The 26,719-nt window shown below is 40.3% G+C and overlaps 1 protein-coding gene across 1 annotated transcript in view; it reads right to left on the reverse strand.

Annotated features, from left to right (window-relative positions):
• Nucleotides 1-784: 784 nt before the first annotated feature.
• kcnq1.2 (potassium voltage-gated channel, KQT-like subfamily, member 1.2) overlaps nucleotides 785-26,719 on the reverse strand; it is a 188,859-nt gene continuing 162,924 nt past the window's right edge. Inside the window, exon 18 of the mRNA XM_059336070.1 lies at nucleotides 785-1,552. Coding sequence (XP_059192053.1) covers nucleotides 1,406-1,552 — 147 coding nt within the window. The 3' untranslated portion in view covers nucleotides 785-1,405. The remainder of the gene's footprint in view (nucleotides 1,553-26,719) is intronic.

Genomic DNA, 26,719 nt, shown 5'->3' on the forward strand with positions numbered 1-26,719 from the left:
GTCATACAGTAGCTACATAGTTGACTTATTTTCTATTTTCTACTTCCTACATGCCTCCGTGTCCTGTCAGATAAATACTATGAGCATGGGAAGAAAGCAAGTCTTTTTATTTCTCAGTGGTATCCTGATATTTCCAAAGCTTTCACACAGAATTACTGCGCTTGCTCCTGAAAGCTTACTGTTTAAATTCTGCACATTTTCCAGTGTTTCTTTTCATTAGTCGCTCACAGTGAGTAATCTCGCCTTACCAGGAATTCAGCACTTAATTAGCTCTGCAGAGAAAAAATAATCAGAGCTTTAATGGGGCAAATTTATTTCAAATTGCACACAGCAGTGTGAGCCCCCTGAAGAGGGTAATGGAGGATATTAAGCAGGGTGGAGCGAGTAGTGGTGCTGGTAAAAGTGTTTCAGATCGATATACGCATGAAATCTCTGAGAGAAATGCTTTAACTTTTGAGTTTATTCCTGTAATGCAGCACTGGGCTCTTTCACAGCAGTTTGGATATTTTCATTAGCTTCAAAGTAGCTGTAAATCAGCACCAAGTTAGCCACCCACCAGACACATTTCTTTAGTTCCATTTCTTTTACTCCAGCCTTCCGGTCCCTAACGCAGGGCAAAGTCAACAGATAATCTGCCCTTCCCTCCTCGTGTTATTCGATCACTACTAACAAACAGCCGCCGCAGCCTAAGTACAGTTAGGCTAGATGGATATGTGGCTATGGAAATAACCCTGTTGTGTACTGGGTGTGGAGGGTGCCAAGATAATCAGAAGGATTTGAGAAATGCCTCTGCCACGGCTGGACTCTGAGTTTTTCTCTGTGTCTTTGGGGAACATGAGCGCTTTGACTGCATTACGACTTCATTACCGGGTTAGTTAGCTTTGGAATAATATTTGGAGTAGAGGAATGCAGCTCTGTGACAGGCCACACATAAATTAACATTATCTTAGTAGTGTGATTATGAGGCTAATGTAGGGAAATGAATTCAAGTAGCGTGTCGCTGCTTGAATGACTGTGTCCTGCAGAGGAAGACTGAAGGCCCACAATGCTGGTGTAGAAGCGAGAGCTACATTAAGTCGATGAAAAAGACCCAAACAGGGCCAAAAATCGTCAGAAGGAAGAGGGCAGTCAGCCTTCTTTCTACACCATGAATCCAACTCTCAGTAGCACTCTTGGGCTCATGTTCAGAGCAAAGCAGGGCCAAGTAAAAGTTGTTCCTTTGTCAGAAAGTCAATGAAAAAATTTGGGACTGTAAATGGAAGAGAGGGAGGGTTTTTTTGTGGAAGACTCTGCCCCCTTATTATTGGTCCATCTTATGGGGCTAGGCTGTTTATGTGAACTCCTGGTCCTTAAATTCTCCATTGGTGACGACACCATCATACCTAGTGTGACCATCCCTGCTACATCAGAGCCCCTCGTCGATGCTGGCACCCATGCGTTTCTGGATGGTCACCCTGCGGATAGACGGCTTGGATGTCAGCTCCGGCTTGGGCGGAAACTGCTCCAACAGGATCCGCAGAACTGAGTCCATTTTCTCGTCCATCTTGTGCACCTGGATTTAACACAATGACGAAAGAACAAACAGGTTAAGTCAGCTGAATGCCTCCAGGATAAACACTCAACATAAGTACAGTGTAGTCCTGCGTTATGAAACAAACAAAGAAGGTCAGCAAGTTTGTGCTTTTGTTTCGCATCCATGCGCCTCTTTAATATAGCTGCAATCCCAATGACAGAGCAGCGCAGGGTATAATGACATGGTAGTCTGCCAGTCGCCGTCTACCTGCTAAGGCCACTCATTACAAAAGCTGTTGAGCCATATGATCCTTGAGGGGGCGGATAGAAACGCACACACACACACACGCACGCACGCACACACACCCACACACACACACAGGCTACTGTTGTTTACATGACTCCTCGACTGTAAACACAGGTGTGTCACCCAAAAGAGACATCTCTGACAGGGCGCAGCCGGCCTAACCATGGTGTAATGCAGATGAATGGCCCCACCTGAGTGATAAACACACAGCAGACTGTCTGGTGACATTCAAATACAGTGATGACATTGGCACACATACACAACAAGACACACTCATCCACACGCCCACAACCACAAAAAAAAAAGAAGACAAACACTTTTGCAACTTCAAAGAGATTTTCTATGTCTGCACAGCCTTGGCCTTGGCTTTACCTTTTCCCTCCCCCCTGACTTTCTTACACAGCACACACACACACACAAACCAATATCCTCTGATGGCTCCAATAGCTTCAAGAAACCAGGGAAAATGATAAAGATGGCGGTTTGTAAATCAAAGCCTAAACAGCAAAGCACATCAAAGAGCCATAACATCTCACGCACCGGGCAGAACAGACAGATTCAGACTCCTGTCTCTACTGATAGCGAACAACTCCGGGCCGACTGCAGTATTTCTGGCAGGGCACAGTCAGATAGTTAACATCAATGGCATTTTCATAGGCTTAAGGGTATGGCCCCTCTTTCTCCCCATCTTTAAGTGTGTGTGCCTGATGGCCTGGACATTTTTATGGCAGAGCTGGACATTTAGCAGCTATTATTGTTGTTGAAATATGAGTCATAACAGCGAGCATAAATCTGCATGTCACAGAAAAGAATGAAATCGCATCACAGGACGGCAGTAATTTATAAATAACTGTGCATTGTCAAAACTTAGATTCCAGGCAAATAAATTTGTTAAGTTGTGTGCATCTACAGTGACAGATAACAGAAGGCCATGTGTAAGGTCACATGCTGCATGAAAGACTTGCTGTAACATAACTATTTGATCAGAAATATACAGGGCAGCAATTGCTTAATTTTGACACTTATTGCTGAGGTTTCCTGATATTTCACCGTCCACAGTGCTTTCCTCTGAGATTGTACCATGACCTAAATAGTTGTGCTAAGTAGATGAAGCACGCGCTGGGCCCGGATAAAGCTTAGAGAATAATAGGCTATCATAAACATGTTGGGCAGTAATCTACAGACTTATCAGCATTCTCGTTGGGGCTTAAAATGGATCAGGAATTCTTCCTGCTGTGTTTTTTGAAAGGAGTGGCCCAGGGGACCCGCAGAAATATTATTAGACAGGCGTGTTGCAAACGCACAACACTTTATTTATTGCCACTGATTGTGTTTATATGTGTTGCATTTGTGGGTGAGATGTGAGGAGGAGATTGTGCAAGTGCATGTGTGGATGTGTTGCTGGTGGTTGTGAGTTTGTGTGTTGAAAGAGTACATTTCCTTGTGTGTGTTTCCAAGTGTGGATGAAGGTGAAAGAGATGGTGTGATGACAAATGAGAAAAGTCAAAGCAGGTGAAGGCGGGCGAATTAGAGAGAAAGACATTTTGAATCTGAAGTTAGTGTTTTTATTCTGATGTCTCAATAAGTAATTTGTCAGGCTCCTGTTCATACTGTCTGTTATGCAAATATCCTTGTACTTGAAACTTTTCCTTTTGTCGCATTACATAATTTGCTTATGACAGACACTAAAGCAACTCTTGAACTTTGAATGACATTAAATGGCAATTAGCCATTAGAGCTGACAAATGCTGCTATTTTGTACTTAATTACTTCTGCCAAGGAGGTCATGTTTACAGTTCAGTTTGACTGTCAGCCGGATTACTGAAGAAAAAATAACACTGGCCAATTTTCATGAAACTTAATCGAACAGTTGGTATATTGGCCAACAAAAGAGCCCATTCAATTTTGTAGTGGATTATTTTTCACTTTTGTTTACATTGTGATGTAGGGCATTTGTGATGCATTCAGGTGGTGTCAAAAGAATTGGAAAAATTAGTTCCTAAACCTATTTCATGGCTACCTGATCCATTTAATTTGCTCTTTGTTGTCACACAAACACTGGAAAAAACTATCAACGTGTAATACAACTTATCTTCTTTGTCCATGTTGACTCCACACTAAGACTAAAAGGACATGAACACATTGAGGTTGGAAAAAAAAACTTCATGACTTGGGAAATGGGCTTCTCTGAGTAGCTTGTGAATTCACCGTTGGCCTTGGTGGAAGTTTGTAGTTAAATTGGGAGTTTAAATATGGTTTACTGGTGTAGTTCTTTTTGTAATTTTCAACTGGCATTGACTGAATGGATATCGTACTGGGAAGGGCTTTTTGTTAAGTGTTTCATCCTGTGTAGTGAGTAAATACTGGCGTGGGTGTCACCGCTGCTGTGTCATATAAACGCATGTGATCCAGTGACAGGTGATGCTCCAGCTGTCCCCCACCCTTTCCTCTGACCACAAACAACACATGGGACAGTCCCAGGCACTGGACACCAAATGTCTTTAAAGTAAAGTCGCTTTATGTATGCAAGGTTGTTTAATTATTTAGCCAACTTATGAGTTGCACAGCATTTTTAAATAAGAAGACACCTTGTGTGGGAGTTTCTTTTCTATTTTCTTTTTCTCCGATTTCTAAACTGATTGAATAAAAACATGAACCAACCCCAAGGCAGGTTAGTATAATATTATCTTCATCACTTGACAAAAGGAATATAGAAGCACATGATGTATGCAAAAAAAAATGCCCCTCACAATGTTCCAGAGATACAAGCAACATCTTTAAATGAAGCAACAGTCTAGTACCCAATAATATTAAATTTCCAACATCATAAAAGACAGAAAAGCAGAAAAACCTGACAATTCGGAGGGTGAAATCGGCTGTGGGAATAAAAAGTCATATTGAATACAAAATTAATTCATTAAGCCAGCTTTAACAATCAACATAGGCATTTTATCTACAGTATTTTTGTATCTTGACCTTTATTTCATGTATTTTCAGTCACTGGTGGGGACATGAGACAACAGTGGGGAGGACACAGAGCTCCTGTTCACACAGGAACACCCTTCCTGACCACCTTCCTGCCTTCCCCTGGGGCTGTTTGTTATCTGGTACACGGCAACAAGTATACAAGTCGACAAACAAACGTGCACACAGTGTGTACACTGACTTGTTTGTGCTAGTCTGCCTGTCACCCAGCAAATAACAAATAAACAAGGAGTGAATGAGGGAGCACATCCTAATCAGGACATTAGGTGTGGACAGAGCGCTGTAGGGGACTGTCTCATGATGGAAAACTAATAAAGAACGGAAATGACTAAACGACCGAGAATAACTTAAAACTGTCACAACAAGTCAAACAAACAGTCTGTCCTACAACTAAATGTATCATGTTAACAGCTGCTATAGTGAATATCTGATAATTTTCCAATTTAGTTAATTATTTACATAGATTACATTTTATTAATACAGCACAGAGAGTAATAAAAGCACACGAAAACAAGTATGAAAACAACAGCACATGTCAGACATACAATTTGCATGAGTTTGCTTTCTATAACTGACTGCAGACTCACTACAAATGTTGTGTGGCCAAGCATTGTTTAAATACACACAGCTTTATTTGTAATTCTACTGAAGATGCAAATGTTTCCAAAGATGATGGAAGTTATGATGTTAGGTGCACCTACTATGTTGGGCTAGATTTTGTGAAATGTTTATAAAAGAATAAAGAAGACAAATGGAACATGGTGTCTTAGTGCCTTGGGTTTTAATATGCCTGACACACCCTGCCTGACACAGTTAAACTTGCCACATCAGTAGCCATTTTTAAAAACAGATTAAAAACCTATCTTTTCTCTACAGCATTTGGTTGAATTGTGTGCATGTTTGGTTGTGGGAGTGGGTGCACATGTGTGAGTAAGTAAGTGTATATGTGGTGAATATGGAATAGCTTGTCTACCTGCATTCTTCAATTAATTTGTAATCGATTTTTGTTTGTTTTTTCTGTGTTATTTGTTGTTGTTTTTTTTAAAACTGTAATTATGTGTATACATTGTAAAGCACATTGAGTCTGCCTTGTGCATGAAATGCGCTCTATAAATAAAGTTGAATTGAATTGAATTGAATTGAATTAATATTTCACTTTGTGTACAGTGAATAATATATAGCTGTACTATTAACTATATGTGTGCATTGGTAGATTATGAGACAATGGGCCCCTGACATGCAAAAAGGCCCCCCACCTCTCTGACATAGGAGCAAGATGCCCTTTATGGTTGTTTATCCTTGTTTATTCGTTATTTTTGAGGTCATTGTGTCTCTATGTTTTAATTTTGCGTCACTTTGTAATTTTCTTGTTTTTTGTAGTCATTTTTTTCAATATTTTGCAAATGTGTATGCCTTTTGTATCTCTTTGGACTTGCTTTGCCTCTCTTTGGGGTCATTTTGTGTCTCTTTGTGGTTGTTTTAACCCTTTTTAATAGTAGTCATGAGTGTCTTTGTGGTCCCTTCATCAGTCTTTGCAGCTCTTTTAATCTCTTTTTTGTGTGTATATTTGTAGTAATTTCTTGTTTCTTTGTGGTCATTTTGAGTCTCTTCCTGGTTGGTGTGTGTCTCTTCAGGTGACATTTTGCAGGTGAAGGCCCCAGACATTTTTGGCCATTCATGTATATTATATGTACATTTAAGGTGTCATACAGCTGCTGTGTTAAGTAGAAATTTAAGAGTAAAATCAGAGTTTAACAGGTCAGTAACTTCTCACCCTGGCTGAAGAGAAGAGAAGAGAAGAGAAGAGAAGAGAAGAGAAGAGAAGAGAAGAGAAGAAGAAGAGAAGAGAAGAGGAGAAGAAGAAGAGAAGAGAAGAAGAAGAAGAGAAGAGAAGAGAAGAAGAAGAGAATAAGAAGAGAAGAGAAGAGAAGAAGAAGAGAAGAGAAGAGAAGAGAAGAGAAGAGAAGAGAAGAGAAGAAGAAGAGAAGAGAAGAGAAGAGAAGAGAAGAGAAGAGAGGAGAAGAGAAGAGAAGAGAAGAGAAGAGAAGAGAAGAGAAGAGAAGAGAAGAGAAGAGAAGAGGCGTCTGCCTTCCTTTATGAATGCCATTAATTCACACACAGTTATCCCTAGCTGGCCTGTGCCGATAGAGCGATTCACACTGCCATCTGTTGGAGAGTTATAAAGCCTGGAGAAAAGCTTGGGGCTGCTATCGCTGTATTCCCTGATTCATGCAATATTCTACCATTGCATAATTACTAACAAATGGAGACATGGCATGCAAGAGAGATATGAGATACTGGATGAGGTAGTCTGAGGGAGCTGTGCGGTAGCTTTGACATGTAATGAATGGTAATTAGGTGTTGTGAAGTGGTGTGGATTATTCAGCAGGGAAAACAAGGCCGGTGTATACAATGCATAGTGCAGTACAGACTAGATGAATGTTCCTTTGAACATTCAATGCATGGACATGGAGCACGTAGGCAAAAACAATACAGTGACTCAGAGAGACACTTCTGCCTCCCCTTCTTGCTTTCTCTTTGACAGTCACCTTGAGGAGGGCGAAGGAATGAAAAAAAGAGAAGAGGAGTGAAAACAGAGAAAATACAAGGAGAGTAGGGTAGAGGAGACAGAGGTGCAGGGCTGCCAAAAGGAAAGACTACCAGCTCCAGGAATGTCTTGGCATCTGTGTCCGACCAGGCCGCGCTATTCAACAAAACAAGATTCCTGTCATTGAAATGCTCTCCATCGCACGAGACAATGGAGACATAGTCGGGACAGAAGGGGAGATAAGACGCGAGGGAAACAATTGCACAGGTCACTGTCCTCGCATGCTGTAGTGAATGTGTAATGTGTTTTCCCACCGCTGTGACCTCAAAAGGCCCGGTGCTACAACCTGTGTAACAGCAGACGATTTCACAGCGTCATTCTCTCTTTGTTATGACTGCGTCTACTTACATGGCACTAGCATGACTCACACAACGTTCAATCCAATAGGAAAGGAATTGTTTAATATCCCACTGGGGCCTTTTGGACGACAAAGCAGGGTGTTAAAGTGCTATTACAGTAAGAGCAGATAATATCTAGTGTGCTTTACTTCTACATTACAGTGTTTTTGTGTTTCAAATTCAACCTTCTTCCACAATAGAGCAATCATTTGCATGTCTGATGTGCAGCCATGTAAACTCACACTGCTGCAGGGGTGAAAAGCTTGCCACATCTACTCAAGATACAGCAAAACTCTACTTCTACTGCAACAGTGAAAACAACAGTCTAATACAAATCAAGTTGTTTTGTCTCTGAAAACGTAAAAGGCTTCCTTATAGAACATTTGCAAAGCCATTTTGGACATTTTGGAATCTGCATTGTCTCATTTTTGTCTCATTAAGTTTAGTGACTAGCTGTCTTCTTCACATTTTTAGGCACCGACCGTAAATTAATGGCAAACAGGAATGCCATTAAATGCATGTAGGTAGGAGATAAAAACAATATGGGTACCTGCTTTTAAAAACAATGCTTCAGAGTACCACAGTGGTTAGTGGTTAAAGAAAATCAAAAAGGTTCCTGTAGAGAAAGACATATTGAATGTCCATTCAAATAGAACAGAACAAAAAAGTCAACTATCTCACAACCAGCAGTAATTATTTAACATAAAAATACATTTTCCTAAGGCAAAGCATGAAGTTTTGTTTCCTGAACTTGTACAAGTGGTTTTGTTGTCTAAATCTAACCTATCAGCGATCAATTGGGGCACTGATTTAGGAAATGCTCCTGTGGGCCGTATTACATTAAATTAAAGGAAACCTAAAAACACAACCAATTAAAGGCTAACACATAGTGGGTGGGTACATATAACAAAAAAAAAAATCCAGCTAATAAAATGACCACAGATTTTAAAAGACACCCTTCATTGAAAAAGCTCTGCTAAACCAATCTAAAACCACCCACCCATCACCAAACTGAAACCAGGCCATAGCTAAAAGAAAGTGGATATCCACAAGTTGCCAGAAACATGATACCAAATGTTAATTAAGGTGATTATATGTCAATGTTGTGTTTAAGTCTCGTTCTAATGCAGCTGAGTGACCAAAAATAATCCATTAACACTGCTCTAAGTAAGTAATGGCTGTCTCCAACAGCCTACAGGTTAAAGTCATTGTTGTGTTTTATCAGCTTTGCAAACAATAAATTAACCAAAATGTGGTATTATGTGTGGTATGATGCATTTATGTGAAAAAATGCAGTAAAACAAAAAGACCAGAGTGGTCATTTCCTCCTGTTCTTGTAGTAGTATAATAGCTACAGCAACAGCAATCAATTCAGGTGAATTTATCTGCCTCTCCATAGATCCCCTGGCTGACTGGCTGCCTGCTGTTTGTGTGTCACCTACACACACACACACACACGATCCAGCGTTTCGCTCGTAACACAATGGTCAATGCAGAAAAAGCAACAGAGGGTATACACACTGGCCTCGCTGGTGGGCCAATAACAAGCTAGTATTACACAGAGGTCATCATTATCATCGCTGTGACAGGGCCGCATGAATGGAGAATGGAGATCAGGGATGGGAGGGGGGGAGGAAGGGAGAGGCCAAAAAGAGAGAGTGAAGAGGGAAATTAAAAAAGCCCGGACAAAAGGAAAATAAATTTGAAATTTGAAAGCAGGAAAAAAAAAAAGGACACTGGAGGCTTTTGTCTCCAAAGACACACACACACACACACACACACACACACGCACACACACACACACACACACACACACCACATTAAAGCAGAGAAGTCAGCAGGTCACCAATGTGCGTATGTTGTCAAAAGAATAAATCAAGTTTTTTTTTTTTAAAACACTTCATTGACTGAAATCGGGCAACTGGCTATGACTCAAGAGTCGTCAAAACTAACAAATTCAGCACCCAGGTTTGTTTTCACAACTTCAGGTAAAGAGACGTACACTCGCCTCCTGAGAAGTGACTTTTAAATGCATGTCATAACACACTGCCTTTACCTTCTATGGGAAGTTTATAACTTTAGGCTGAAATGCTTTTTAGTTTGTGTACTCCGGCTCTGAAAGCCAGCTGGAGTGGAATTTGTTTAGGACAGGCATCATTTCAGGTAAATGGTCTCTCCCATTGTGACAGATCCATATACGTACCATTCCCACAGCTGACTGCAGGAATCATCCACTCCCCTCTTCTTCGCCTCTGACTTTTAAATTGAGAAAACATGGCAAGCCGTTCTGGAAATAGTATTGAATTTCTCTTAAATTGTCACCATTTTTTTTTTTAAATAAATGTAAATAAGGAAAAGAGTAGGCATCTGCTGCATGAAGGGTGTTTAGGAGTTTTAAAAGTCTTGTCAGTGAGTCATGTCATTACCACTGAGCTCAGTTGATGCTCAGTGTGTAGTTTACAAATTAAGGTCTTTAATCAGACTTTGCTTGATTTAGAATGACTTTATGAGCCTACACTTTCTCATTCTCCTGCAAAAATACATACAGATGCACTGGAATGACAACACACACACACACACACACACACACACACACACACACACACACACACACACACACATCTTGCTGTTTTTACTCTTCTCAAGGCCTTGGAAACAGCACAAACTGATCAAAGTGCTGTAAAGTTTTTGAAGAAACATTTTAAATCACATACATTAAAACAAGCCACAGCTGTCCTAAATTAACAGCATTAGTTATGACCAAAATCATTTTTATGTTTCTGCTAAAATATTATTGTTATACATGAATTTTCAAATTTGCCGTTTTACAAAAAAACTGTAAAAACAGTAAAGCACATTATTATTTATTGTTATTAAATGTCAAATTATAGTTATTTACTTGCATTCCTGAAGAGAAAAATGATTTTTATTGGTTGAATGTTTCATTTCTGTCCTCTCAGAGAAGCTCAGTGAGCCGGCTCACATCTGGCTATAAAAAGGTAAATTCACTTTGTTATTTGGCAAATAAATAACAATAACATTTTAGTTTTAAACAAGCTTTGAAATATTTCTAAAATATTCATGTTTTCTTGTTTTTATGACAGGTGGTCTAATACATTTGTTAAACACTGTACATACACTACTGGTCAAAAGTTTTAGAACACACCAACTTTTCCAGAATTTAATTGAAAATGATGCAGTTTAATATCTCAGTCTACTCTGAAATTAATGCACATTTAAAATTCTTTATTGAGCATGAGTGTTTTGAAAATTAAAAAAAGATTCAAAATCACATTTTATGTTGAACTAAAGGACTAAAAAAAGACACAAAATTACCAAAAAAAAAGACACAAAATGACTTACAAAGACATGAAAAGAATTCAAAAATGGACAAAATAGCCCAAGACTCCATAGAGTTAAGTTGTTAATCCATTTCTTGTTCCCTGAAAAAAGGCCTACTTGCATAATTCTGAAATGTACATTATCTTTCAGTTTTGGTTAACCTTACCTTTTTTTATTTACCTCTGGCACTTCACCACTTACCTTCTTACTCTTTCAAGCTGTTCATTTGACTTGAACTGCTTGAATTTCAATAAAAAATGGAAAAATTGGGGTGTTCTAAAACTTTTGACCAGTAGTGTATATAATGTGAAAGAGAGTCCCAAACAGAGAAAAGGTGCATGATTGGTCCTGTCTAGCATGTGCCAGCTGTTAAAAAAGGCCTGAGGAGGAGGAGCTGGATGGAACTTCACAAAACTGGTGGCCTTTATTATAAACAGTTTGTTTTTGCTGCCTTGTGAGTGTGCTGACTCATCCTATGGAAGGGGAGGTTCAGTTTCTGGGTCTGAACCATGATTATGAAATGTGATAGCATCTCATTATTGATGTGTTTGTGTCACTGTGTGCGGCTTGCATGAAAGAGTTTGGGTCATGTGTTTGGGTTACTTGTGTTTGTATGCGAGACTGCTTGAATTTGAAGGGCTGCTGTTAGGAATTATTAGTTACGAGTTTGTATATTTGAGAGTTTGTGTGTGCACATGTGTGTGTTTGAATTCAGGCTTCCTGCTGTGGTCCTGATGTTAAATTCCACAACTTTTCCAAGCTTTTCCACAATTTAATCGAAGCGCTACCATGACCTTAAACTGTTCTTCCTCTCTGGTTTCTGAAGGGCTCAACAGTTTGGTTTCCATACAGATGGAGAAGAGCAGCTGAAAACCACCAGTTAATGCAATGAATGTGTGAAAATGTCAGTCTGGTAAATTCATGTGACCCATTTGTGAAACTTCCCGAGAGAAATTATTAATTTTCCATTCTTGAGTGCAGCTCTTATAGAAGCTTGAAAAATGCCTGTATGTATTAATACTTTGTACAAATAAAGCTGCAAAACCAGCATCCTCTACGTGCGTGCGAGGTGAACTGGGGTCACGCTTTGCAAGTTGAGTGAGAACGAGAAAGAGGGAGAGCGAGAACGACAGACTGCGTGAATGAATCCTAAACCAACGTGTCAGCTGGACTCAAATTCACCAACCCAACGAGCAACCAACCCGCTCCACCAGCGGCCTCGGTGCCAGCTGGAAAACAGAGTTAGCCCGGATCAGATTCACCACGGGCCGGCCGCTGCCAAGGAGAATGGATTCACTTTAATGCTGGCAGATACAATATGTTCTTTGTATTTGTAAAAAGCAGGAGAAAGAGATGGACAGAGAGTGAGAGAAAGAGAGTACGAAAAAATGAAGGGTAAGGCTGGATGGCAGCGGTGTGGATGGATTGGTTCTGGACTGAGAGAAGGAGAAGAAGGAGGGAGCAAAAGAGGGAAATGGTGGTTATGTTTTAAAGAACAGGAAACAGAGCGAGAGCACCTGACGCACATGATAAGTATCAAGGGCTGCGCCACGTGCCGCTAAACTGCAGCCAAAGCTCTTTTCTGCAGGGGTGGTGGTGGTGATGGTGTGTTGAGGGGGGTGTGTACCGGCTAATCTCTCTTCTGAGTGGGCGCACACTCAAAGCTGCTTTTGTTTCTGAGGGCTACTTTCACGAGGACGTACAATCCCCCGCGTCCACTCCTCCCCTCCTTCTCTACTTCTCTTTTTTTCCCCTTTTTATCTCTCCGTTGTTCGGAGCACACTCCTTCTCTCTGAAACACTGTGGGTGTTTTATTTGATTTACCGATCATTCTGTTTGGACATGACTGTGGGGCTGAGAAAGAGAGAGAGAGAGAGAGAAAGTGTGTGTGCATACGTGCGTGTGTGCATCATCATGTGGTCGTGCATGTCCACGTACGTGTGGGAAACACTGATGGGCTTTCATGTTGTAAGAAGGTAAGAAAAAAAAAAGAAGAAGCCATAAATCGAAACAGCCCGTGAGACCGTTGGGTGCAGGAGAGGCTTTGATGTTGTGTTGGAGGCGCATTAGCGTTTTTCACGTTGAGAGATGTGAGGGTCGGTGAAATGTTACCGCAAACAAAATAAATGTGCAGCATAAACAAGCCAAAAGAAATGAATTATGAGAAGGCTGCCAAGAGATGAAGCTGCTGTCAGCTCACAGGAATACAGGGTGTGGGTGAGGGATTGCTTTTAGGTTTCGCTCCCTCGTGTATATAGGAAAAAATATTTGTAAGTACCATAAGAATATTTTAGTAGTTAAATGAAAAAAATGTGGACTAAATACCCAGCTGGAGCATGTATATGAACTGGAACAGAAACCCTTAGAATAATATTATGTAAAAAACTGTTAAGACAAAAATGAAATATCACATTTATCAAATAGTAATAATAAATTACTTTGAAGTATAATAGTGTCCCACTATTCTTAAAAGTGAATTATCCATCACAAATGTTAAAATACCTGTAAAATAAAATAAAAAAACAGGAGTGAGGTCAAAGTTCAAACCAGTTGAGGAAATACAAAAACAAACTCAAATGTCCAATCCTCTCCATGTGAAACCCATAAAATAAAACGCCATCCATCCATAAACATGTCAACCTCCTCCAACCTATTTCCAGGAAGCTGGACCACACCACACACAAACTATTCTAGTCCTGTGACCGAATCGATAAAACGATAAAAGCACTCAAAACCTTTTTTAAGTCAAATAAACACACTGGGGAGAGAGAGTGGGAGGAGGGGGAGAGAATGGAGGGGTGAGAGGAGAGGGTGGAGGGAATAAGCAGTTGCCTGATGGACCATTTGTCCTCAAAGACAGCTGGACATGATCTGCTCCTAACTGGTCCCCAGTGTGGTGGCCCTCATGCGGACAGAACATGGCGTCAAACGCGTTTAACGCTTTAATTTATGTGCTCATAAAAAAGTAGGACGCAAACAGTAAACGACAGAAAAAATCTGTCCGGCACTTTTCAGAATTGTTGTCATGCCTCAACACACAAAAGCATAAATATAAAGCAAACATACGCACACAAACACCCAAACAGAAAAATAGTTTCTGGTTATTGAAGGCCTCTTCTCTTCTGGGAACTATTTCAACACATCCAATGAAGCCAAACACTAATATTTCTTCATCGTGGGCTATAATGTGGGAAGATGAATGGTCGTCACATGACTCAATCAGGACAGTTTGGTTACATTCCTGTGTCTCCTTAGAGCTAATAAACAGCTCAGCGACGTGACACCACTCTACATTTCATCAGCAATGACTCAACTGGACACAATTCAAGTTCCTTTGAATCACACATTCGTCCACTGAAAAGAAGAAACACACACAAATACATTTTGGAATCTCCACAAATATGAAAGGAAAAGTGGGTTTTTTTTGTTTTTAAAAGTAATCTCTGCCAGTTATCCATGCTAGTCAAGTCAAGTCAAGTCAGATTTATTTATGTAGCGCATTTACAGACGGCTGAGCCGCACCAAAGAGCTTCACATAAAAGTGCAAGAAAGTGCAATAAAATACAGAATTGACAAAATTGACAAAGGTAACAAAGAAAACAAAAAACAAAACAAAATTTTATTTAAAATAAATTAAAAGAAGATGGGATATTTTTTAAAAGCACTGTGGGATTACTAGGGTACACTATTCCCTAGCACTTGCCAGAGGAAAAAAAAACTTTAATAGAAGGCAAGAGAAAAGAGGTGGGTTTTTAAGTGGGATTTAAAAACATTTAGTGACTGCGCTGCTACTATGTACACTACCGGTCAAAAGTTTTAGAACACCCCAATTTTTCCAGTTTTTTATTGAAATTCAAGCAGTTCAAGTCAAATGAACAGCTTGAAAGGGTACAAAGGTAAGTGGTGAACTGCCAGAGGTAAATAAAAAAAGGTAAGGTTAACCAAAACTGAAAAAGAATGTACATTTCAGAATTATACAAGTAGGCCTTTTTCAGGGAACAAGAAATGGGTTAACAACTTAACTCTATTGAGTCTTGGGCTATTTTGTCCATTTTTTAATTCTTTTCATGTCTTTGTAAGTCATTTTGTGTCTTTTTTTGGTCATTTTGTGTCTTTTTTTAATCATTTTGTGTCTTTTTTTTAGTCATTTTGCGTCTTTTGGTGTCTTTTTTTGTCATTTTGTGTCTTTTTTTAGTCCTTTAGTTCAACATAAAATGTGATTTTGAATCTTTTTTTTTACTTTCATAACACTATCATGCTCAATAAAGAATTTTAAATGTTGCAAATGTGCATTAATTTCAGAGTACACTGAGACATTAAACTGCATCATTTTCAATTAAATTCTGGAAAAGTTGGTGTGTTCTAAAACTTTTGACCGGTAGTGTACATCTATCACATCTATCTGAGCGTGTGTACGTGCACCTTGGCAAACGCTTTAGAGTTTGCATCCAGGGTGTGGCCTCGCATGGGGTTCACACAGGGGAGTCTTTATAAAATGAGGAACCCCCTGCCCACCCCTCCCCCTTGTCGTCTCACTGCCAGCTGCCACAACCACCAAATGCCCCCCAAACCCTCAAACACACACATATACACACACACACACGCACTCCCCCGCCTCCCCCCTCCTGTGCCAGGCTGTGGTGGCAGCCAGCGTGGCATCGTCAGTCACCGGGGAGGTGCCATGTTACTACGGCCACTGCTGTAGGTCGGCCACACTGTGGCTTTGTTCTCGTCATCAATAGGCCAGTCAGCCTGATATTATAAATGACAAGGGGCGTGCCAGCACTTTGGTCTAGGTTCAGGGCGACTATTGAAATGGATACTAATGGCATCATGGCTTATGCACACAAAATACTTTCCCTCAACAACACGGACTGTGCTGTTTTCTGAGGAACTAAAATACTTGTATGTAAACATAGCACACTACAGTTAATAATAACTTGTGTTGTGCATAAATGTGACAATTTTCTTTCAGTTATTATTGAGGCATGTAGAACCTGATAATGTAATAAATTCCCGTTAATGTAATAACCCCGTTAATGTAATAAAAATCTGCACTTGAGTCCAGTGAAAATGTAATAAAACCTGATAATGTAATAACTTCCCAATAATGTAATACTTTATTACATTATTGGTTAAAAGTGTATTACATTATTGGGAAATGCACTTGATTACATTATTGGGAAGTTATTACATTATCAGGTTTTATTATATTTTCACTGGACTCAAGTGCAGATTTTTATTACATTAACGTGGTTATTACATTAACGGGAATTTATTACATTATCAGGTTCTACAAGGCAGTCGTGGAAAATGCAAGTCACAGGTTCTGTGGACTTTAACTGAAGTTTCGAAGAGTTTTTTTCATTGGTCCAACAGTCAAAAACATACAGATTTTCAATTTAACACTATGGGGAAAAAAAGAGGAAAGAACTGTATCATTACATTTGAGATGCTAGACCTAGTGACTGTTTTGTGATGTCAATCAATTGATTACTCAACTATACTTTTCAACTCTAAACAGAGCAAATTCAGACTGTCCACCCCCCAAAACGACTGCATACATTGTTGTAATCAGCTTAATACGACCTGTATTTGTAACACGGGCACCTCTAGTGGCTGTAGTAATTATGATGGGAGCAAACACTTTGACCGAGGAGCTTGCTGTTTGTGTCCTGTGTGAAACCAAAAGTCGGTGATGAGTTATTTCAATTTAGCTATTTTAACTATTTCAACATACGAAAGTTAAATTATGTATGTTTTTTATGTAACACAGGTCAAAGTAACTACGTTACATAAGTTATGTAACAGATATACTTATTTTAACACAAACAATGATCTTCTCCCAAACCTAACCAAGTAGTTCTGGGTACCTTATCCTAAACAAAATGCAAGATTATTGGTTACGGATAAATTACATGTGCTCGTATTGGTTGGACGACTTGTTGGGACCTAATTAAAAAAATATAAATAAAACATAATGCAACAATTTGGTAGTCCTTTGTAGCAAATAATCAATTAGAAACTGCACAAAGACAGTATATCTTATTTAAAAATGACACAGTTAGTAGTTACTGTGGTTCCTAAGCAATTAATTATTTCACAGAGGATCCTGGTAACCGTCTATTTGGAAGATGTTTATGTTTATAATCACAAATGATGGAATGTTTGCTGTCTATCTTGAGAAGCAGTGTTAACAGACTAAACGCAGAGTATCAGGAGTGTCTGCAACAAGCATCCACTCAGGTATTACTCATTTCATTTTCCGAAAAATGATCCAAACTGTTAACCGCACAGACATAGACATGAGAGAGACACGATACAACACATGCGATGTAAACAAGAGTTGTCTGGGTACAGTGGAGGGAATTTAAGATGTTGTGTGTGTATCCCAGACAGACAGTATCCCCCATGCCCCACCCCCCACCAGCTGTCTGCCCTGCCCAGACAGTGGCCCTGTGCCTGGTGCCACGGCCCCGACGCTGTGCCAGCTGATCCTTGGGTGCAAGAGTCAGCCTGACCCCAACCAACCCCCTTTCCCCTTTTAACCAGCATTAAAGCCATTATTTCGGATAGAGAGCCTTATTATACTATATGACCACAGCTGGCCTGACACACACAGGCCGACAGAGAGGAGGAGACAACATAGTAAAGCAGCGAGAGACAGAACAAGAAAGAGAAGAGACATCTTGTCGCCCACTCGTCTGTTTCCAAATATAGCAGCTTTCCCCGTCCCCCCTCAGCCTTTTGTTTTTGTTATGGTGCCGTTTTTCCTCATCAAAGATGTGGACATGAGAAGTGTTGGTTGTGAGCCTCGCTCGGTTGAGACATTTGTTTGGCTTTTTGAGGAGTGATGTTTTCATGGCGTCTGCAAATGTCGGTGGGAAGCTGAGGCGGATGCTTACGCAGACCGGAGACGTCTGGTTGGCCGGTAACAGTGTTTAGAGACACGTGATTGGTCAGAGTGTCCAGGGAACAGCGGAAAGGTTACCGGGTCTAGGGAGTTCTCGGGAGTGGGCTCATTTAACGATAAATTATAAAGAGCGGAATGTTAGAAAATGTGAATGAAACAGCTTCCTTTGTGGCATTAGCAAATGCAGCTGGAATGAGAGCTGGACGGACTGTTTCCCATTTGCCGTAGACGGGGATATCTGCTGTTATTCCAGAGCCAAATTTCATCATAACTTCATCAACTCTGCTTGATGACCCAACATTCTTTCCTGTAGACCAACACTGGGCCTGCCAGGCTCGGCAGACAAAACAAGACATGAAACTGATAAGGCCAGATGAAACTATTCCACTCATTTGGCCAGTCACTGCAGCCTGCTTCATATCCTCTGTTCACTACCTCTGCCTCGAAGCTGCTACTGTATATGAGCGTGCAGTTGCGTGTTGGTATATGAAATTAGTTAAAATAAGGATTAAATTAAAACAACACAGAAAACTTTTACTTGGCTGATGGTGAAATCACAATTTGCTCAGCTCTAGTTTTCAGCTTGTATACCTTTACATTTTCACAACTCTGCACAATGAAGTAATATTACTGTTATTACTGTAAGTAATAATACTGTAATTTCCCAGCTTGGGATAAATAAAGTATATCTATCTATCTATCTATCATACTGCAGTAGCCAAAAGTGGTACATGTTTGCACTGGATGTATATAAAGCAATCACTTATTACTTTTGAAGAAAAAAGTCTGTGGATGATTATTATCAGACAATTTCTTAAGTCACTAATCGTTTTGACACAAGGAAGTGTTATGGTAACCCTTTGCCGAAAAGTTGGATGGAAACTTGCAAGCAATAGATATCTAGAAAGGTATTTTGAAAGGCAAGTTCTTCAACAAAGCCCTGCCAGATGGGTCTGTCAACAAGAAGTTATTTGCAGTTACTTTCGATGTGAACTGAGTTACCACCAAAGTGCAGTGTGTAGTTTTAAATACCATTTCCTAGCCAAGAACGGCTGATGCAGACAGTCCTGTTAGCCCTGAAACATCTGGCTTGCAGGCCAGTTACATTGTAGAGGCAAGGGTTCGGATTGCATGGAACTAAAATTAGGAATTGCATTCAGAAACAGCCTTGGTATCAAAGATACATAACTTGAATGAAGAGCAAAAAGCACAAGTAGTAGCAGAGTTTGGACGGACTACGAAGGTTACAATCACCCAAGACTTTTCGACTTTACTCAGCAATCACAGGTACCCCTTGTTGTTAGTGGGAAATAGTCGTTTCTGGATGTTACTGTTCTATGAATCTTGGCTCTCCAACTACTGTGTTGTTAATTCATTTCCAATAATAAATCCACACTTATTTGCATACAGCAAGCATATTTATCCACTCCCATGTTGATGAAAGTATTAAATCTCACTTTTGAACAGATATGTGATTACAGATATTTGCGATTAACTGAAATAATGCAATTAATCAAATTTAAATGTTTTAACCCATTGAAGCCTGGACAGCGGATACGTTGCTTTGTAGTATTTGTATAAGCTCTCAAATACTCTTTGAATTTCATTTCTATCTGCTACAGAGGCTGAAAAATCTATTATTTAGTAGAAGCGTTGACACTTCTGTTGAATTTCCAGAAAAACTTCAGGTTTTAGGGGCTTATTTTAAAATCGCCCAGAGGTTTTACAGGCGTTTTAGGCCTCAATGGGTTAATCCATCCACAGCCCAAGCTATAGCACTGTGTGTATCCTTGGGGTGTACAAAATGAGCTGAATGCTGTTGTACTTGCTAGCAGGCGTCTTCTTTTTACCTTACTTGCTGGCACATTGCAGTATGTCTTGGCATGTTAATACCACCTGTTGATTGGTGGCATAGTGGGAAACCATTGACTGTACAACTTTATCACATCACCTTAGAGAAAAACAGCTCCATAGCACTACCAGAGGTCAAAATATTTCACAGGGAACCTTTAAGTATGATCAAAAGAATGGTGACGGGTTGGAGACTTTTCCAACCATTAAATACCACAAAAACAATAACAGGTTAAAAAGAAAATGTTAATCTGGTGACTCATTCACTGATGTCCGCTTGTTTCCGTCCACATGTAACTTCCTGCTTCAGTGCAGCCATCCTGTGTGTTTTCCAGCATCTCAGGTATGCCAATAATGACCCAGGGAAGCATGTTGGCCGCCAGCTTCACCTTGTTTTTAGCCCTCACATTCCCTACGTGGTAACTCTTATCTGATCTTCCCTGCACAAACAGGAAGGTATTTAATCGTAGAATCAGTAACTACTTCATTTTAGTTATGGAGGGGGACTGAGAGAGAGAGAGAGAGAGAGAGAGAGAGAGAGAGATGCACAGCTGCCTGGGTACAATTGCCCTCACAGTACCTAGTCACTGTCATTTGAGAAGGCCAATTGCCTCTTGTCATCAGGGTAAAAGCGAGTAGTGGGGAAAGACACACATGCTAGCCCCCTTACCCACACACACACACACACACACACTCTGCTGCCGTGAATAGCCGATATAGTGCTCATACCAGAGCTTTAACATCAACAACTTAGTCATTAATTTTGATTCATAGCACTGCCTCAGTCAGGATTTAAATAGATTGGAGAGCATGAATAAGACAATTCAGGCTCGGGTTAAGCCAGAGACACAGCCTCTATGTGACACTGGTGTGCTGGTGTGTTAAGCTTGTGTACATGTATGCACTTGTAAGCACAGATGTCTGCACACGCTTGCCCACAAGCCCAATCATACACATACGTACCCTTAAGCCGGCACAGACACAGTCAAGACATATGTACAGTACAAACACTGAACCACACGCCTTCTCGTCCACCTGTTGTTCCCCCCACAGAGTAGTGGAACCCTCCCTCGGCCTGCTAGCCTCCAGCTGTTGGGTTCGGGGCGACAGACGCACATATGTACACATCTCCCCCCTCCTCATGCCTGCTGCAAACCAGGCTGGGTAGTATTTTTAGCTTGTAGTAAACAGAGAGGCAGGCTTTCATCAAACACAACCCCCTGCCCTTCTCTCTTGCTCTCTGTTTTCCCTGCTTCTCCATCTCGCACGCTCTCCTCCGTCACTGTCCGTCCCCTTCAAAGGAAGCAGTCAGGACAGATCACAGTCCTCATTTAGATGACTGTTGATCTAGAAGAGGGGGGAGGAAATGTGGCCCTGTTCCGGAAATGTCTGCAGGTACCTAAATCTTTTCAAGTGCTTTGCTGAATTAACTCTTTCTATTTTTAACAGCCGCACCACCGTGGCACACTGTGCCCACTGTGAGGGTGAAAGACATGAAGAGACATGTTCTGCTGCTGCAGGACATGCTGGAAATATACAGTGTGTGTGCCATGTGTTATACCTCCTTGCCCCCAACTGAGTCTATTTTTGGTTCAGTAAATAGAGAAAAAAGGGAGGTTTGTGGGTAAATGCGAGGAAAAGAGTAAGAGGAAAATTAAACTTCCACATCTATGGCTAAGCGTTCATCACTTAGAGTGGAAAAAAAAAGACGACTAATTTGATGTTGTGCAATTTTCTCCCGGGTGAGCACATGCAATGAGAAGGGAGGGGAAGCCACCCAAGTTGGGCAATGGTGGCTGAATGCCACTCCTCTTCACAGATTGTGGTTTATAATAGAAGGAATAGCTCAGTGTCACACATCACGCCACTTGAGGTCACATTATCATGCCGCCCCAGGCACCATGACTCAGACAGACTCAGCAGTGCAAGGCCGATGTATTCTGCTGTGATCTTGGCTGGATCGGACCCACCTCCCCATGCTTTTGTTGAGTCTGCAAAATTTTAGCACAGAGAAACTTAAAAGCACAGAATGAAATGCAAAATGAAAGACCCTTACCTCCCTAAACCAGACAAGATGACATAACTTCAAATACCAGTGGGTAAAATATAGAGCATGAAAAAAAGTGAATCTCTGGCAACAGGTAATAATAGCCTTTTTCCATAGGGTTGGGACACCCACACTGTACCACGCCACAAGCTAACCGCTATCAGATTTTGTGATGCACGCACGGCATGAGTGATTTTCCATTCACAGCAAAAGGCAGTTTGCTTGTATAAAATGTTGGATGTACTGCACTGTAAAAAATGTTTGTAGAAACAACAGTAAAACTCTGTCAAATACATCAGAAATAGGGCGGAAATTAAAAATTGTACATCACCGTATTAGACACTTTTAATTACCGTAAATCAAAGAATAGCACAAAACTTTTACTTTTTTCTGTCATAAACTGGAAGAAACATGCAGTTTTGCTGTGAAAATATAACATTTTCATGCAAAATGTATGGAGAAATACCATGATGTGTGAATGAATGACACAATTACCCTAAAAATAACGGGAATATTCTGTCTAAATTACAGTTTTTGCTGATATTTACATTTAAATTTAGAATAGAAATCCACTCACTGTAATTTTTACGGTGAAGTTCTGGCAACCAGAGCTGCCGGTATTTTTCCGTAAATTAAACAGTATTTTTTTACAGTGTGGTTCTTACAGAATGCAGTTAAGTCGCCTGCAGAACTCTTCAGTACGTTTTTTTCCAATGCGGAGAAAATTCACACTTCACAGGAGATAGTTATTAATCGGTTCTTTTTAAAATTCTTCAATTCAATGTGTGGTTTTAAACTAGTTGTCGATGTGGCTGACCTTCTGACTTGTCTGTACGGATTTGTTCATCATACTCCTTCAGAACCAACCTTGCAAATCATTCATTTTCTGTACAGTAGCTGCTTCACAATAAAAGCATCTTGAAGATCTGCAAATTGGTCACTTTTAATTGGAAGAGCAGGAAGTGATGGCTTGAATTAGCAGTAAAACAAAGCTTTGATATAACTGGAAGACAGCCCTAAATTTAGATTAATGAACATTAACAAATTGAAATGCTTTGTGATCAAGATGGAACACCACAACAACAGATGGGGCGAGCTTGATTAATGGGCTTGTCAACCCTATTTTTTGGATGACCAATTTGGGTGTCTACATAAAATATCCAGATGACAATGTCTTTTTTCCTGTGGCTGGTAGATCACTTATCGCCATTAAGAAACATTAACATAAAAAAAATTATTTAAATTTACATTTATCAAATTGTAATGTTGGTTCAAACTGTATAGCAAAACCTCTGACAGGTGACAAAACTCTATAGTTTCACATGACATATCATCATACGACCAATCCCTCAGACTTGAGGTGACCGAAGGGCCAAACGTCACAAGAAAGGAAGCAAGTGAAAACATCTGGAGGACAAAACTCGTCACATAATGGCCTTTTAGTGTAAGTCTGAGTAGGCCAGTTACGTTTTGTCACTTCCCGGCATGAGTAAGCAGGGGTCCTCCGGCCCCTACTTCCTCAAAATACACCCTGAGTCAGGAGGTGGCTAATGAGACTCATCCCTCCCTTGTGTGTGGGTGAATTCATGCGCCTGAACACGTAAATACGTGTGTATGGAGGTTCCTGATTCCTGAAACTCATAACTCTTTTCCTGACAGACACACACACTGTGACACACATGTACAAGGCCTTGTCTGGTGACACAGCACTAATGGCAGCGAGGGCGTATTGTGAAAACAGAGAGCTGTATGCTTTGCTGGTTCCGAACAAGGCCGGAGGGTCTGAGCTCTGATCCTGATTAACCTCTCTGTAGCCAACCCCTAACATCCGGACCCCTCCTGCCAGCACACCACTGAAACAAATACCTGGGGTGTCGCTACGAGAGCCGCTGTGGTTGTGGATGTGCACACAGCAGACGGTAACGCTTTAGTCACTCTTTGGGTCAATGGAACAACACTGGCAATGAACTCAATGACACCACAATCTGCATTTACATTTGAGAAGTTCAGCTACTGTTTCTGTCCCCATTGCTCGTTGATTAATGAAGAAATTGGTTGATATTTGACACGAGCTTGATCACATGAGTGCTGGAGAACAAAAGAGACTTTAGAGATTTTAGTCAGTGACGAGCTCAACTACATAGCTGCTGAATCAGACAGAGATGAGTCATTCTAATTAGTGGAAGTAATCTCTATTTAAAGCCAATGCTTCTCGTTCATTTGCATTTTCATTTTAGGGAATTAGGCCAGCTCTTATCCAAGAGACTTTAAAGATTACAGTAAAACATCTTAAAAGCCTGGATAACAAACACTGCATGACAAAATCCATTACACTGCCTGATAATGTTTTAAAATAAAATGCTGAAACAAGTATTTTCTGATAAATTGTAACACAATACAAATGATCACTGAGTAATTTAGCAAGGATGTTAAACACTCATTTTTATCTGCTTTTATCTCTGTTTGCATTAGTTTTGAACTGTTGGTGAGACAAAAGAAGCAATTTGAAGGTTTCATCTTGGGCATCGACAACTTCGATGTTATAAAACTAAATGTATACTCCATTAATCTGAAAATAACAAAATAAAATAATAAATAAAATGATGACACAGTTGCTAGTGGCAGCTACATTACATTTCAGTCTTGGGAGAGTTAACATGCAGGAATAAAACCTAAAGACACTTACAAGAAGTAGGACAGAAGAGGAATTAATGTGTAGTCCACTCTATTCCCTTGAATATAGAAGTGGTTGAAACATTTTTACACTTCTGCTGCCCAGTGAGGTCAGACGTGAAACCACAGCTATTAGGAAAAGAAACATGGCCATGATGCAAATAAAAACACCCACTAGACCAACGGCTTTCTTCAACTAATTGGTCAGCGTCCGATGATAGGAAGGATGTCTGTCCGGCTGCCCCTCTAGAATTATTTATAGGTCAAGAAACAAACCAGCATTGTCAAAACATTTTTTTTTTAAATAAAATAGAAATGATTCAAATAAACACTGTAAACAGCTGAGGTGCTGGTGGGAGCCCAAGTGCAAATAAACACCTCAGGAAGGAAGACAGAGTGAAGGCTTTTCCGGAACAAATCCTTGTCCAAACAAAAAGACAGACAAGGGTTTGTTTGTCTCACTGGCCTCTTGACCTGAGCTTTGTGGCAGCAAACTCTCAGATTTGTTGTGGAGTTAGTAGGTTAGCTCAGCAGTTAGCAGAGAGCAGTGATGGAGTGACACACCGTCCTCTTCAACCTCTTCCTCAGCCTGCCACATTGTTTAGAAGCAGCAACAAAAGACAGAGACAGCATGCTGACTGCAGCATTCTCTCTATCGTGAGACTGAACAAGTAATTCAAGCCTTTGATAAGAAGAAAACTGTTGACTTTGGATCATAACTGAAAGTATGTCACTTATCCAAAGCATGGAGATAACGTTGGCATTGCAAATATCTTTTAGGTCTCTCACTCTAGTTATTTCATTGTTAAGGTCAAAGTCATCTTAAAGGGACATTCCACACATGAATCAAAAATACAGACTTTTCCTCTAACCTATAGTGCTATTTAGTAATCCAGATCATTTTGGATTGAGTGTTGGAAATATCACCTGTAGAGATGTCTCTTTAGAATATCATGGAACTAGATCTTACTAGATCTTATCTCGTGGTGCTCAAAGTGCCAAACAAAATACATTTGAAAAACTCATGATGACCCGGTTTCTTTTAGTTTCAGGTCGGAACTATTTCCTTTCTACCAAACTAAACCGACTGTATCTCTGTGCAAAAGGAAGGATACTAGGCTGTAGCTAACCGATACTGCTAGCTCATCAAGCATCACTATTTACATCTTGCACCGTCGAAGCCTGTTTTCCATTAAGTAGATCGGCGCTTTTTCCTGCACGGTGATATGGGTGGCAGGTGTAGAAAGAAAACAGTTCATACATGAAACTGTTAACTGCTAACTGATTTCTTGAGAAACACAATGCTATTGAGTTTTTCAAATTTATTTATTTTTGGCACTTTTTTTGGAGCTCCACAAGCCAAGTGCCATCTCATTCCATTATGTTCCAGAGAAGGCTGACATCTCTATGGCGGACATCCCCAACACTCTGCAACTAAAACCAAAACAACGTAAATCGGTAAACAAGGTTCAGGAAAAAGAAAAAATGTTTTTTTTTTGTTTTTTGTTTTTTTTTGGGAGGGAACTGACTCTTTAAGTGTTTCAGAAAGAAGAAACTCTTCATGGCAAGCACATTTCACTTTTAATTAACCCTCTTACCCTTTCAAAACATAATCATTTGTTTATTTAGGTTGCACAAAACCTTTACCCTTAAATAAATCAGCACATTCACATACAGCTTGTTGAGTTGTTAAATGGTCTAAGTGAATGCACAGAACCTCACTGGTGCCCTGGAAAGTGCAGTAGTATTGAGCAGCTCCTTTCTCTCCTCATGCAGTACTGTGCTTTACATCATCAACTTTCTTGGTTACGTCTGACTTATTAAAATTTTCTTCACATTAGGTACATGCTCTGGGTAACAGACTCGGGGATAGCTCCATCCAAATGGCACAGGGATAAAGTCACTGTTGTCGTAAAGGTGAAGGAATATGGACTGTTTCCCCCGGGCTGAGGGATGTGCTGACTTTATGTGTGTGTTAAGAGGCCCAGTATCAAATTTTAGGCCTGGTCCCTCTGGGCTATAAAGCATGGTGTTGGATCACCACTCTGCTGGGGCCTGCAGGGCTCAGTATATAGTGGAGAGGGAGGGATTCTCAGGGGGACTTCAGCAGGAGCGTGTTGTTTTTTGACTTCTCTACTTCCTT

This window comes from Centropristis striata, chromosome 6 (assembly GCF_030273125.1).
Source record: "Centropristis striata isolate RG_2023a ecotype Rhode Island chromosome 6, C.striata_1.0, whole genome shotgun sequence".
Lineage (NCBI taxonomy): Eukaryota > Metazoa > Chordata > Actinopteri > Perciformes > Serranidae > Centropristis > Centropristis striata.